This window comes from Babylonia areolata, chromosome 14, assembly GCF_041734735.1.
Source record: "Babylonia areolata isolate BAREFJ2019XMU chromosome 14, ASM4173473v1, whole genome shotgun sequence".
Classification (NCBI taxonomy): Eukaryota; Metazoa; Mollusca; class Gastropoda; order Neogastropoda; family Buccinidae; genus Babylonia; species Babylonia areolata.
Window position 1 is genome coordinate 26077876 of NC_134889.1, and position 15000 is coordinate 26092875.

The 15000-nt window shown below is 42.1% G+C and overlaps 1 protein-coding gene across 1 annotated transcript in view; it reads right to left on the reverse strand.

Annotated features, from left to right (window-relative positions):
* Positions 1-15000, reverse strand: part of LOC143289560 (uncharacterized) — a 109263-nt gene that overhangs the window by 11536 nt on the left and 82727 nt on the right. Inside the window, exons 2-3 of the mRNA XM_076598572.1 lie at positions 6412-6524; positions 1723-1962 (exon numbers count right to left, since the gene is read on the reverse strand). Coding sequence (XP_076454687.1) covers positions 1723-1962; positions 6412-6524 — 353 coding nt within the window. The remainder of the gene's footprint in view (positions 1-1722; positions 1963-6411; positions 6525-15000) is intronic.

Here is a 15000-nt window from a genome sequence, read left to right on the forward strand (position 1 = left end):
CCGGCGTTGTGTGCAACTCATATACATGTATACATATATCATAATACACACGTACTTCGACAACGACAGCAAATCCGTGTCTGCCTGCCTTCCTGCTCGTCTGTTCGTCTGTATATCTATCATCCGTCTGTTTGTCTGTTTGTCTCTCTGTGTCTTTGTCTGTCTTCCCATCTCTCTCTTTCTCTCCTCTCCCCCCCTCTCTCTCTCTCCCCCTCCCTCTCTCTCGCTCTCCCTCCCTCTCCCCCCTCTCTCTCTCACCCTTCCTCTCTCTCTCACCCTCCCTCTCTCTCGCTCTCTCTCCTCTCTCTCTCTCCCTCTCTTTCTCTCTCCCTCCCTCTTTCTCCCTCCCTCTCTCTCCCTTTCTCTCTCTCTCTCTCTCCCTCCCCCTCACTCTCTCCCTCCCTCTCTCTCTCTTTCTCTCTCCCTCCCCCTCTCTCTCTTTCTGTCTCCCTCCCTCCCTCTCTCTCTCTCTCTCCCTCCCTCCCCCCCTCTCTCTCCCTATCCCTGTTTCTTCTTCTTTTCGTTTATTTGCCACTCCATCTGCCTGTTAATCTTAGATGATCTATGGCGCTGAGTGGCTATGTTTGTTTTAAGTTCTTTCAGTATTTTTTTTGGTTGTTGTTGTTTTTGTTGTTGTTGTTGTTTACATGATGTTTCTGTTCTGTTTTATTCTTTCAATTCTTTCTTTATTTGTCTTTTTTTTGGGTTTTTTTTTTGTTTCTTTGTTTGTTTTTCCCTCTGTCCCAGTCTTTCCTGATCCCCCCCCCCCTTCTTCCTTTTATTTTCCGGTTTTCTTTCAGTAATTCTTTTTTTCTATTCTTCCATTTTTTTTATGTGCAATTTATTTTCCTTTCTTTTGTTTTTCTTTTCTTTTCGTTATATTTTCTTCCTGTGTTTTCTTCGTTTCAGCTTTCTTTCATTTCTTCGTCTTATATATATATATATATATATATATATATATATATATATATATATATATATATATATATATATATATATACACATGCAGCACACACGCGTGCGCGCACACACACACGCATATACACACACAGACACATAGACACACACAGGCACACATACACAGACACAGACACAGACAGGCAGACAGACAGACAGACAGACACACACACACACACACACACACACGACAAGGCATACAGACAGACAGACAGACAGACAGACACACACACACACACACACACACACACACACAGACACACACACACACACACACACACACGACAAGGCATACAGACAGACAAAGAGCAAGAGGACATCACACAGAACTACAGAGACAGAAAGAATACGTCAATAGTCGTTGAAGAAAATAGCCGACTTGACATTTTCTTCTTCTTTTTTTTCTTTTCCAGATAAGAACAGAAACAAAACCCCACGGCAATTTTCTTAAATTCAAGACGATGTAGCATCCTGAATGTGTGACTTGATTGATTGAATGATTGACATATTATGGTGTCTATCCTCAGTCAAAGACCAAGCTTCAGGCGGCTTATCAACACAGAATCGTTTGCTCAACACGCTACCTTCCTGGGCAGGGCTTCCTTTTGGTGCTCATCATTCATACATACCACTGTAATCTACACACACACACACACACACACACACACACACACACACACACCAATTTCCAACCAGAGCCCCACTCTAAATATAGATGTCAGTCAATCAACGAAACAAAAATGGGGGGGAAAAAAGGCAACTTACCACATTCACAGATTTTCCCGTCCTTGTTAATGTCCGCCGAGTGAGTTATCCTCCCTGCCTGCAGCGCCCTCTCCACGTCGCTCATCTTCAGGGAGTCTTTGAGAATGTCGCCAATGTACAAGCGGAACTTCTGCTTCTCTTCCGGTCCTTGCACACATCCGCTTCCGTCCGTGTCCACTTCCGCAAAATCAAAGGTGTTTTCTTTCTCGGGTGATTGTTGTTGTTGGATGGTGTTGGCCTCTGAGGGAATAGAAACAGCAACGGCTTTTAAAGACAAGATTAGGCGACGAAGAAGAAGAAGAAGAAGGAAGAGAAGAAGAAGAAGAAGAAGAAAGAGGAGGAGGAGGAAGAAGAAGAAGAAAGAGGAGGAAGAGGAAGAGAAGGAAGAAGAAGAAGAAGAAGAGGACGAGGAGGAAGAAGAAGAGTTGCCATTTAATAATAAGGAATCTAATAGAAAGATGTTACTGTAAGCGACAAGTCTGATTGGGACAGCTATTTCTTTCTTCTTTGTTTTGTTTTGTTTGTTTGTCTGAGTGATATTCACATTGCAGTAATTCTTATTCCTGCAAATAACACACAATGACAAAACAAATAGTCAGTTAAATAGATAGGTAAAGGAATGAAAACGATTAAAACAAATTACATAAAGAATCATAGTAAGTAATTATGAAATATGTTTTTGCTTAGTTAGAGATGCTTGTCGACAACCCATCTTATTTCAGCAACTGATCATTTGTTGTTTATACGAACTCTGTGTAGCTTTTAGGTGACCCATTCGTAGAGTTAAGCTTCAAACAAGATGTTGCACTGACGTGTCCCAACTAGAACACACATTATCAGTAGACGTAGTAGTAGTAGTAGTAGTAGTAGTTGTTGTTGTTGTTGTTGTTGTTTCAATGGTGTAATTCATAAGCGCATTTCCATGTAAAACATTTGCGCTGTACAGTGCAAAAACAAACATTCAAAACACGCATTTAAACACAAAAATGAAAATGCTGCAAACATGACCTTTTACAAATAGCCCACTAAAACGCTCAAGCACTCATTCATATTCATTCATACTCACACGATCGTCAGACTATATAACTCATCATACAAATCAGACATCTCAACACCAAAACAATGCACATATCATGTCACAATACTTCAATCCACAATCATAGTTTGGGTTCACTGAATAAGGACATGACAGAGTGCAATTTAATGTGTTAAGGACCTTTGGGTTCCCTCAATAAGGACATGACAGAGTGCAATTTAATGTGTTAAGGACCTTTGGGTTCACTGAATAAGGACATGACAGAGTGCAATTTAATGTGTTAAGGACCTTTGGGTTCACTGAATAAGGACATGACAGAGTGCAATTTAATGTGTTAAGGACCTTTGGGTTCACCGAAAAAGGACATGACTGCAATTTAATGTGTTAAGGACCTTTGTGTTCACCGAATAAGGACATGACAGAGTGCAATATAATGTGTTAAGGACCTTTGGGTTCACTAAATTAAGACATGTCTGAGTGCAATTTAATGTGTTAAGGACCTTTGGGTTCCCTCAATAAGGACATGTCTGAGTGCAATTGTGTAAAGGACCTTTGGGTTCACTGAATAAGGACATGACTGAACAGTCCAAATGTGTTAAGGACCTTTGTGTTCACTGAATAAGGACATGACAGAGTGCAATTTAATGTGTTAAGGACCTTTGGGTTCCCTCAATAAGGACATGACAAAGTGCAATTTAATGTGTTAAGGACCTTTGGATTCACTGAATAAGGACATGACAGAGTGCAATATAATGTGTTAAGGACCTTTGCGTTCACCGAATAAGGACATGACAATGCAATTTAATGTGTTAAGGACCGTTGGGTTCACTGAATAAGAACATGACAGTGCAATTTAATGTGTTAAGGACCTTTACGTTCACTGAATAAGGACATGACAGAGTGCAATTTAATGTGTTAAGGACCTTTACGTTCACTGAATAAGGACATGACAGAGTGCAATTTAATGTATTAAGGACCTTTGCGTTCACTGAATAAGGACGTGACAGTGCAATTTAATGTGTTAAGGACCTTTGTGTTTACTGAATAAGGACATGACAGAGTGCAATTTAATGTGTTAAGGACCTTTGGGTTCACTCAATAAGGACATGACAATGCAATTTAATGTGTTAAGGACCTTTGCGTTCACCGAATAAGGACATGACTGCAATTTAATGTGTTAAGAACCTTTGCGTTCACCGAATAAGGACATGACAGAGTGCAATTTAATGTGTTAAGGACCTTTGTGTTTACTGAATAAGGACATGACAGAGTGCAATTTAATGTGTTAAGGACCTTTGCGTTCACCGAATAAGGACATGACAGAGTGCAATTTAATGTGTTAAGGACCTTTGGGTTCACTGAATAAGGACATGACAGAGTGCAATTTAATGTGTTAAGGACCTTTGGGTTCACTGAATAAGGACATGACAGAGTGCAATTTAATGTGTTAAGGACCTTTGGGTTCACTGAATAAGGACATGACAGAGTGCATTCACTGAATAAGGACGTGACAGAGAGCAGTTTAATGTGTTAAGGACCTTTATTTCTTTCCTTTCTTTCTCACACCTCTCGTTGTCAGGAGCCTAACCCAGCAGTTCTCCTTATTGTGTCTAGACGAATCGCTCTGTGATATTTCCGTGTGTGTGTGTGTGTGTGTGTGTGTGTGTGTCTGTGTGTGTGTGTGTGTCTGTGTCTGTGTCTGTGTGTCTGTTCCTGTTTGTAAGTGCACGCGGGCGTGTATGTATGTGTGTGTGCGCGCGTGTGCGCACGGTTCGCGTGTGTATACGTTTCTGTCTTCCGTACTTCAGAACACTCCCAAGTTTACTTTTACTTTTTAAACTTTCACGCCCCTTCACTCTCTCTGTTTTTAAGCAGTCTTTTTACTGAAAAAAAAAAAACAATAAACAGAAAAATACATAAAAATAAACACTTTAGAATATAAAATGCAAAAACTATTTTTTCTTTCACAGTAAACGCTTTTAGAAACCCACTTTATCTTCAGGACGTCTAGACGGATGACATAGCAAGAGCTGGTGGTGGGTCATTGTCCCACTTTGATCAAACGGGATAACCACAGCACTTCATGCTGTGATGTCTAGAGTTACCGTTCCTTTCGCTCTCCGGCCTCAAGGGGTAGTTTTCATTTTCACAGAAAGACCGTGGGTTGTCCTTGCCCGCCTGTTATCAATTTCAAGGAACGAGATCAACTTCAAGGGAGAGGTATAAAGGTTTTTGTTGAAATTCTGTTAAGGGTTTATTTAAAGTTCATGTCCGTATATTCAGGGCTAATGACCAGAGCCTAGTTGGTTTGACTTGAAGGGTAGGATGTATTTTCTTGGCGTCAATGTTGGTGTATTATGTTGCAGTTGTTGTTCTTTGCCAAATGGGTGTGCAAATAACGGGTTTTCTGTCTCTGTGTCTGTCTCACTCTCTCTGTCTGTGTCTGTTCCACACTGTCTGTGTCTGTCTGTCTGTCTGTCTCACTCTATTTCTCCCTGTCTGTCTCTCTGTGCGTCTGTCTCACTGTCTTTCTCTCTGTCTGTCTCCAGCTCATAATTCTGAATGACTTTTAGCAATATGTTGTATTTTATGATTTTGTAGTTGTTGTTTTTTGTTGTTTGTCGTTGATTTTCTTTTTACTCTTAGCAACGTGTCAATTTCTCTGTAAACTGCCGTTATTCTTTTGTTCATACATTGCCCCCCCCCCCTTCCCCCACCCCCCCCCAACCCACGCCCCTTCCCCCTGCCAAAACGATAGTACTGTCAATGGCAATAAACAATGTCCGTGTCTGTGCCCGTGTCATTTTAGTATTAATAACAACTGTCGTACGTGGATTTAACTCACTCAGTGCGGCCAGTCCTCTCTTCTCCTCTACACAGACCCCTCGGATGTCCAGTGGGTGTCTGAATGACCCAACCTTTAGCTTCCGTCGTCAGAATTGTGGTATTCTTTGTCAACATTCACGTCTTCAGTATAAGAGCCTTCCGCTTGCAATACTTTGATGATGGTAATTGGGGTGAAACGCTGTTAGCTTCGTCTCTTTCGCCGTTCGTATGGAGAAAGTTAATGATAACAACAATGTGGCTTTAGTCATCTGGTTGTCGATATTGATGACTCTCTCTCTCATATCCATCTGTCAATCTGTGTGTGTGTGTGTGTGTGTGTGTGTGTGTGTGTGTGTGTGTGTGTGTGTGTGTGTTCTTAATCATATTCTTTCTGCAGAAATTTTCTGTTTTGTTGTTTTCTTCTCTCTTTCTCCCCTTTCCATTGAATATATGTGTGCAATCGTAACTGATGTAGATTAGCAAGGGCAGATTGGAAGAATGGGCCATGTCTAAAATCTTAGTCCTTGAATAAAAAAAAAACGTTTTGAGTTCTCATTGAAGTAGTTATTACAGCTTTTGTTCTTAACGAAAATCATCGTTACGAAAACTCTCAAATCATTGTCAATAATTATGAGAAATCTTAGAATGGCAATCATGATTATCATAAAACCCATGTTTTCGAATTATCTATTGTAACACGACAAAGATGAACATACTTGTGAACACCATTATGGAAATAATGATCATGGCAAACATAATTACAGAAATGATGACGAAGCATCGACGCCAGAGAGTTTCACACTTTTGACACCCCAACATTCACTTACCGCTGCTGACTCCCAGACAAAGCGGCAACAGCAGCACAGCCGCCATGACAGTCACGTGAGTAGGGAACGTCATCGTTGGCCTTGACCTTGCCGAGCTTCTGCCGGCGATGTGCCTGCCACAGAATAAAGGAAGTAAGTATTCATTAATAATCATTTTTATGCCGAAATAATCATTTTTATGCCGAGAGAAAAGGAAAAAAAAAAAGATAAAAATTATTAACCATTCATAAAATTATGTCTTTGTACGAAAACAAGAAAGGATATGACTCTTCGTGACTATTCATGAAGTGATCAATTAACAGCCACCAAAAAGAAAGGAAATGATAAAGCATTCATGAAATATTCCCCCTTTTTCTCTACCGGAGAAAGGAATGTAATGTACTAATATCGAAAGTGTCATCTTTCCATCGTCCCGCCTTGGAAAGAAATCAACTATTCATGGAATGACTGATCACGGATGATCACAGTCTGAAAGAAGACATGCATCACACCAGTACGTAACCAGATCCACAAAGATGGCTTGGAAGCAAGATCCTTGATTAGATGATGCTGATGCTTTCGGACTAATTGTGATAACAACACCCAATCATTGATTTGGGCGGCCAGCGAAAGCAATACACTGTACAAGTAAGTCCCCAGGCGTGTTCCCTGTGGACTGCAAATGCTAGGAGTGTGACAGATGTACTCGGGTGTTATTGTGGAACTGGAGATGAGGAATGAGCGCCATGGGAGTAATGCCGCTGAAACGGTGCTGATGATGACGGGCGCAATAGCCGAGTGGTTAAAGCGTTGGACTTTCAGTCTGAAGGACCTGGGTTCGAATCACGGTGACGGCGCCTGGTGGGTAAAGGGTGGAGATTTTTACGATCTCCCAGGTCAACATATGTGCAGACCTGCTAGTGCCTGAACCCCCTTGATGCATGCAGAAGATCAAATACGCACGTTAAAGATCCTGTAATCCATGTCAGCGTACGGTTGGTTATGGAAGCAAGAACATACCCAGCATGCACACCCCCGAAAGCGGAGTATGACTGCCTACATGGCGGGGCTACAACACGTGTTCCACAATGGTTATCAACCAGTATGGATTTGACTTCATATCACACACACATTTCTCCATGTACAAGAAACTTTCAAGCGAAATGACCAACAATATCAACGATATTGTATGATGCATAAAAAGGTCACGTGACAGACAGCATATCCCGACTTTTATGTGGAAGAATAACCGTAGACTTTGTGCAATGGTTGTGCATTGAATGGTTTGCATACACACGTTTAAGGGAGGATGATCGATATTTGTAACCGAATTATAATATTGATCAGACAACAGAAATCAGCAGAAGTATAATGATGAATACGAAGACTTCGTCTTGAAAATAATTATGACATCAGTCACTCATCCATCTGAAACCGTGCTCAGACATTCAGTTTTTATTTGGTGTGTTGGTTGTTTCATCCCAGGATTGGTTATTCGTTTATTTCGCTAATGAATCTGCCTGAATTGTGTTTGAAATTGTTTCTGATTTAATTATTTAATTCACGTTATTTTTGGCAGTATCAGTAGCTCAAGGAGGCTTCACTGCGTGCGGACAAATCCATATACGCTACACCACATTTGCTAAGTAGATGCCTGACCAGCAGCGTAACTCAACACGGTTGTTTTGGCATCGTGCGTTTATTGGTAAAACAGAAGATCGCTTTGTTTATTCAGTAAGATGGGGCTCGCTCTGTCTCTCTGTCTCTGTCTCCTCTCCGGTTCTGTCTCTCTCTTTCCCTGTCTATGCCTCTCTCGCTCTCATTCTCGATGTGACATTCTCTCTGTCTCTTCCCCCCCCCCCTCTCTCTCTCTCCGTCTCGCTTTGTATCTATCTCTCTCACACACACACTCTCTCTCTCCCCTCTGTATCTCGCTTTGTATCTCGCTTTGTATCTCTCTGTCTTTCTCACCTTCTCTCTCTCCCTCTCCCCCCCCCCTCGGTATCTCGCTTTGTCTCTCTCTCTCTGCCTTATATATCTCGCTTTGTATCTCTGTCTTTCTCACCTTCTCTCTCTCTCTCTCTCTTTCTGTCTCTCCCTCCCCTCTCTCTCTCTCTCTCTCTCTCTCTCTCTCTCTCTCTCTCTCTGTCCACTTCCACCTTCTAAAGTCAATTCCCAATTCTATATCGGCACCGCATTATTACCAGTAATCTGATCAGACACACAGACAACAGGGGAACATGATGAGCAAGGCGCAATCTGACTGATTACACGAAGCGTTTCGGTAATTAGTCGTGGCAGGTGATTGGGTTTGGGTTGCCAGGGGTTAGAAGAGCCGAATCGGATCCAAAACCATTCACGACTCCCTGGGGCTATCAAGGAAGAGCGCAGCTGTTGCTGCTGAAATAGACCTCGCGACATAGACAGTGCAGAATCCTTACCGTGGTGCAAACGTACTGGTGACACTTTGGTACTGCCTAAGAGTCTGGTGATGCTGGTGACGTTTATCTGCTGATACACAGTGTCAGTGAGAGTCAGGGTTCGATTCCCGCTCGACGGGCGCAATAGCCGAGTGGTTAAAGCGTTGGACTGTCAATCTGAGGGTCCCGGGTTCGAATCACGGTGACGGCGCCTGGTGGGTAAAGGGTGGAGATTTTTACAATCTCCCAGGTCAACATATGTGCAGACCTGCCAGTGCCTGAACCCCCTTCGTGTGTATATGCAAGCAGAAGATCAAATACGCACGTTAAAGATCCTGTAATCCATGTCAGCGTTCGGTGGGTTCTGGAAACAAGAACATACCCAGCATGCACACCCCCGAAAACGGAGTATGGCTGCCTACATGGCGGGGTAAAAACGGTCATACGCGTGGAAGCCCACTCGTGTGCATACGAGTGAACGCAGAAGAAGAAGATTCCCGCTCTCATCCTTTCTCCCAAGTTTGACTGGAAAATCAAAGTAAGCGTCTAGTCGTTCGGATGAGGCGATGATCCAAGGTCCCATGTGCAGCACACACTTGGCGCACTGAAAAAAGAACCCACGGCAACGAAAGTGTTGTCCTCTGGCATAATTCTGTAGAAGACATCCACTCTGACACGTCCACAAATATGATATATTTGATAAATACACACATACATTTTTGGTCACAACAGATTTTCGTGTGAAATTCGGGCTGCTCTCCCAGGCCAGGGAGAGCGCGTCGCTACACTGAGAACGCCACCTTTTTTTCTTTTTTTTTCTTCTTTTTTTCCTGGGTGCAGTTTTGTTTGTTTTTCATATCGAAGTGGATTTTTCTTCAGAATTTTGCCAGGGATAACCATTTTGTTGCCGAGGGTTCTTTTAATTGTACTAAGCGCATGCTACACACGGGACCTCTGTTTATCGTCTCATCCGAACGACTAGCGTCCAGACCACCACTCAAGGTCTAGTGGAGGAGAAAATACCGGCGACTGTGCCGTGATTCGAACCAGCGCGCTCAGATTCTTTCGCTTCCAAGGCGGACGCGTTACCTCTAGGCCATCACTCCACATATCTATGTATGTATTCAGTCATTAATCATTTATCATTCGTTTTCCATTTATTTACCTACCTATCTATTGGGACGGTATAGGAACCCGAAATTCCATGTGTACATGAGGTGAGCGTAACAAAATCCTCGGCAATGAGAAAGTTGTCCTAGAAAAATAGGTGAAGACACAGCAAACAGACTATCGAAAACAAGAGAGGCAAGGCCTTCAAGACTCACTTGTGATACACTTAAAAAAAAAAATCCAAGCTTTTTATGTATTGAGTATAATTTCAAAATGTAATGTTTAAGATGAGAAAGATCAGTTTAAAGCAAATTAAGTCCCATAGCATTAATTACAGAGTAATTTCCCTTTTTTACTATCTGCACCAAAACGTTTGCAAAATAAATAAAACTTCCATGCTTAGCAAAAGAAGTTCCTGTTTGAACAAAAAAATGATAATAATGACTGCTCTAGTTGTTGGGTCAGAATATCAGATAATTAATTATATTCAAATAATGTTTCTTAATTCTTTCTGTTTTACATTAAGAATACTAGTTATTACCTGCAGTGTGTGGATGTATGTATGAAACGATGTATGTGATATTTTTTACATTTGTATCTTCGTAATATTTGTTGGGGCTGTTGTTGGCTTTTACAGTTATGGTCCCCATGTTGTTTACTTGTCTATGTTGTGATAATGCACCTGACCAAATTTCTCCAGTTGGAGATAATAAAGTTATTCTTATCTTATCTTATCTTATCTAAGTGCCAAGTTTAGAGAATACAAAAAATATAAATATAACAGTAAATGCAGTTTGCATATAATTAGGCTTCATTTTTTTGTGTGCCCATCCCAGAGGTGCAATATTGTTTTAAACACGATGACTGGAAAGAACTGAATTTTTCCTATTTTTATGCCTAATTTGGTGTCAACTGACAAAGTATTTGCAGAGAAAATGTCAATGTTAAAGTTTACCACGGACACAGACACACAGACACAAACACAGACAGACACACAGACACAGACACACACACACACACACACACACACAGACAACCGAACAAGTGAGTCAACAATGTGATACTGGAACTATAGGGGATGAATTTCATTTGGGGTTATAATGTCTGAAAAATACTGCAATTCGAAATAGACTGATACCAAGTAAATATCAATCACATTCGTCAATGTTGAGTTTATACAAATTATTTTATATTTAAGTAAAACTTGGGTGGGGGGAAAAAACTTGGTTTTACATCCGGAACTTACATGGCAATATGTTTTGGATTGAGTTGGTGTTTTTTTTTTGTTTTTTTTTCGTCAGGTGAATATTATTGTTCTTTAAATTCATTTTTAGTGTGCCACTCGGCTTATATCACAATAAGTTTACAACTGGGCCAACAGCAAAGTGAGAGCTGTATTATCAATGGTTTCTGCAATGCAGTGGGAAATATTTTACAGCTTAGTCTTTTGTGAAGGACTATGACTCTCAAACTTGGAGGCAAAATTGCACTGTCTCTTAGTGCTGCAGCCTTGGGAGCTAGTTGGCCTTTGGAAACCATCCCAACGCCGACTGTTCTAAACCCCTCTTGGCTGAGAGAGTGGGGATAAAACTTGGGCAAGACACTCTCCACTGTAATTTTAGCCCAGATAATCTGGACAGCAGTTGCCTCCTCTGCTGTTCTGATGGTCATAGTCGAACACGACTGACTATCATATATATATATATATTGTGTGCCATTATGCTTGTTTCTACATTCTTGGACCGAAGGTGAGACTAAATGTGTAAGTATTGTTATTGCATCCTCCACAATGTAAAAGGCGCAAAATGATTAAATTTCTTTAAATCTTAAAAACAAAAACAAAACAAAATAATTGCTATGAAAAGTCACTTGCTGGGGAGATAGCACTATGGCGGCCCTTGATTCCAGACCAGATGTATGGACACGAATTTGCAGCCGTTTTTGGAGTGTACGAATATTAGGGACCACAATGTAAAAAAGGGGGAAAAAAGAAAGAAAAAAAAAAGATTGATTGATATGGATACTTTTATAGCGCCTATCCTCAGTCGGAGACCAAGTTCTAAGTGCTTTACAAACACGGGGTCATTTCCACAACAGGCTGCCTACCTGTGTAGAGCCGACTGACGGCTGCCACTAGGCGCTCATCATTCGTTTCCTGTGTCTTTCAATCAGATTTCAGGCACGCACACATACTGTCTCTCTGTGTGTGTGGGGGGGGGGGGGGGGGAATGCAAAATGTAAACGATGTTAACAATGCTGATGAAGACGGTGTTAACTGCCATGATGCTAATGTTCTTCCTCTTCTTCTTCATTCGTGGGCTGCAACTCCCGCGTTCACTCGTATGTACACGAGTGGGCTTTTACGTGTATGACCGTTTTTACCCCGCCATGAAGGCAGCCATTCTCCGCTTTCGGGGGTGTGCATGCTGGGTATATTCTTGTTTCCATAATCCACCGAACGCTGACTTGGATTACAGGATCTTTAACGTGCATATTTGATCTTCTGAGTGCTTATACACACGAAGTGGGTTCAGGCACTAGCAGGTCTGCACATATGTTGACATGGGGGATCGGAAAAATCTCCACCCTTTACCCAGCAGGCGCCGTTACCGAGATTCGAACCTGGGACCCTCAGATTGAAAGTCCAACGCTTTAACCAATCGGCTATTGCGCCCGTCATGTTAATGTTAAATCTTCGAGTTTTAATTCATTGCTTCTTTTATAGTGCATACTATTCTCAGAGGTAACGATGAAGCATGTTTATTCGGCAGTGACCCCCCAACCCCCCGCCCCCCACCACCCCCGTTCCCCCCAAAAAGTCTCTACAGCCTGTGGCCTATTTGTGTCATACATTGTTGTTGTTGTTGTTGTTTTTATTCGCATGTAACTTAATAATGTGACGATTTGTATCTGTACCACTAAGCACTATATTCATGTACATTGTACGAAAACAAATTAATCAAAAATACTTTAAAAAAAACAACAACATCTAAGTAAAGGTAGAAGTAATAATGATGATGATGATAATGACGATGATGATGATGTTAGTGGTAATGATGATAATGACATCAATAATAATGGTATTTATAAAGCGCTGATTCCTTTTTGTAAAAACAACAGCGACAACCAACAAAATCTATATCAAAGCGCTATACATACTAATTATTCACTCTCACGCACATGAACGCACGGCAGGGGTGAATTAGATTGAGGGGTGGGGTGGGGGGTGGGGGGGAACGAAAGAAAGTACCAGACATTCTAATCATTCGCTCGCATGCTCAAGATCAGCTTGCCAGGAACACGCTCTCTCTCTCTCTCTGTCTCTCTCTCTCTCTCTGTCTCTCTCTCTCTCTCGTCAAGCGATAGATTCTGTCTACAGAACTCATACTTCTACACATTTATTTACGAATTATCTTGTGTTTAACATGGAAAGACATCTACGATTCTTATTAATAAGATTTAGATTTGGCATGTCTGAAATCTGTAGGCACAGGTACCGTAAAAAAAAAAATGTTGATGATTCAGAGAAGCTGTGTCCTTTGTGCAAGGAGTCAAATGAAGTTCATCTTGTTTTGAAGTGTCCTGTGTTACATGGTTTTCGCATAAGATTTATTTCAAAGAAATATCATGAACGTCCATGTTTGTTTAAGTTTTGTTTATTGATGGCATCATCTGATATTAGTGTCACACGTAATCTCGTATTGTATTTACATAGAGCTTTTATACGGTATTATCATAATCTTTATTTATCAATTGTGAAAATGGTAAATGCTTACTGATAGTTATGGTGACAACTGCACATTGTGTTATCGCCGCTTCATTCATATGGGGCCATGGCCTTAAAAGAATAAATCATCTTAGTCTCAGTCTAAGTCTCTCTCTCTCTCTCTCTCTCTCTCACACACACACACACACACACACACACGCACACACGTATGCACACACACACTCTCTCTCTCTCTTTGCCTCCCCACCTTTTTATTTCTCCCTCTCTCCATCTCTCTCTGTCTCTGCGTCTAACTGTCTGTCTGTCTCTCTGTCTCTTTCTCTCTCGTTTTTTCTGTGCTCAGGAACAGGTTAATGCGACCCCGCAAGGTATATAATGCACACTCCGATCTGCTACCACGTCCTCATCCATGCAATCAATTACCTGTCCTCTTGCCTCTGAAACCCAGCAACAACAACACACACACACACACACGCACACACACACACATGTACACACACATGCACACACACACACGCACACACACACACACACAGACATGCACACATATACACGCACACGCATGCATACACACACAGACACATACAGACACACGCACGCACACACACACACACATGCACACACATACACGCACACGCATGCACACACGCACCCCCCCCCACACACACACACACACGCACACACACACACATGCGCGCCCACACGCACACACACAAATTCACACACACACACACACGCACGCACGCACACACACACACACACACACACACACACACACACACACACACACACACACTCAGAGAGAGAGAGAGAGAGAGAGAACTACAACAGCACAATGTGTAACCACCATAATTAGGGCTGTGCCGCAGGGAAATACGTGGTCCTCTGACATTAAAAGCTGCCCGTGGGTTGTCAGTGTTTTGACACAGTCCCTCTGTGGAGAACTGACAGCCCTGGAAACAGCAGTCCTTCTGTGTAGAACTGACAGCCCCGAGAGCAGCAGTCCTTCTGTGTAGAACTGACAGCCCCGAGAGCAGCAGTCCTTCTGTGTAGAACTGACAGCCCCGAGACAGCTCCGAGAACAGCAGTCCTGTGTAGAACTGACAGCCCCGAGAGCAGCAGTCCTTCTGTGGAGAACTGACAGCCCCGAGAGTATCAGTCCTTCTGTGTAGATTACTGTCCTCTTGCTCGAACCAGCAACAACAACACACACACACACACGCACACACAACTGTACACAACTGCACACACACATGCAGATACACACACATCGACTGCACGACATATACAGCACCGCAGCAGTACATCCTTCTGGAGAACATACGACACCGCCGAGCAACACATCCCATCGAT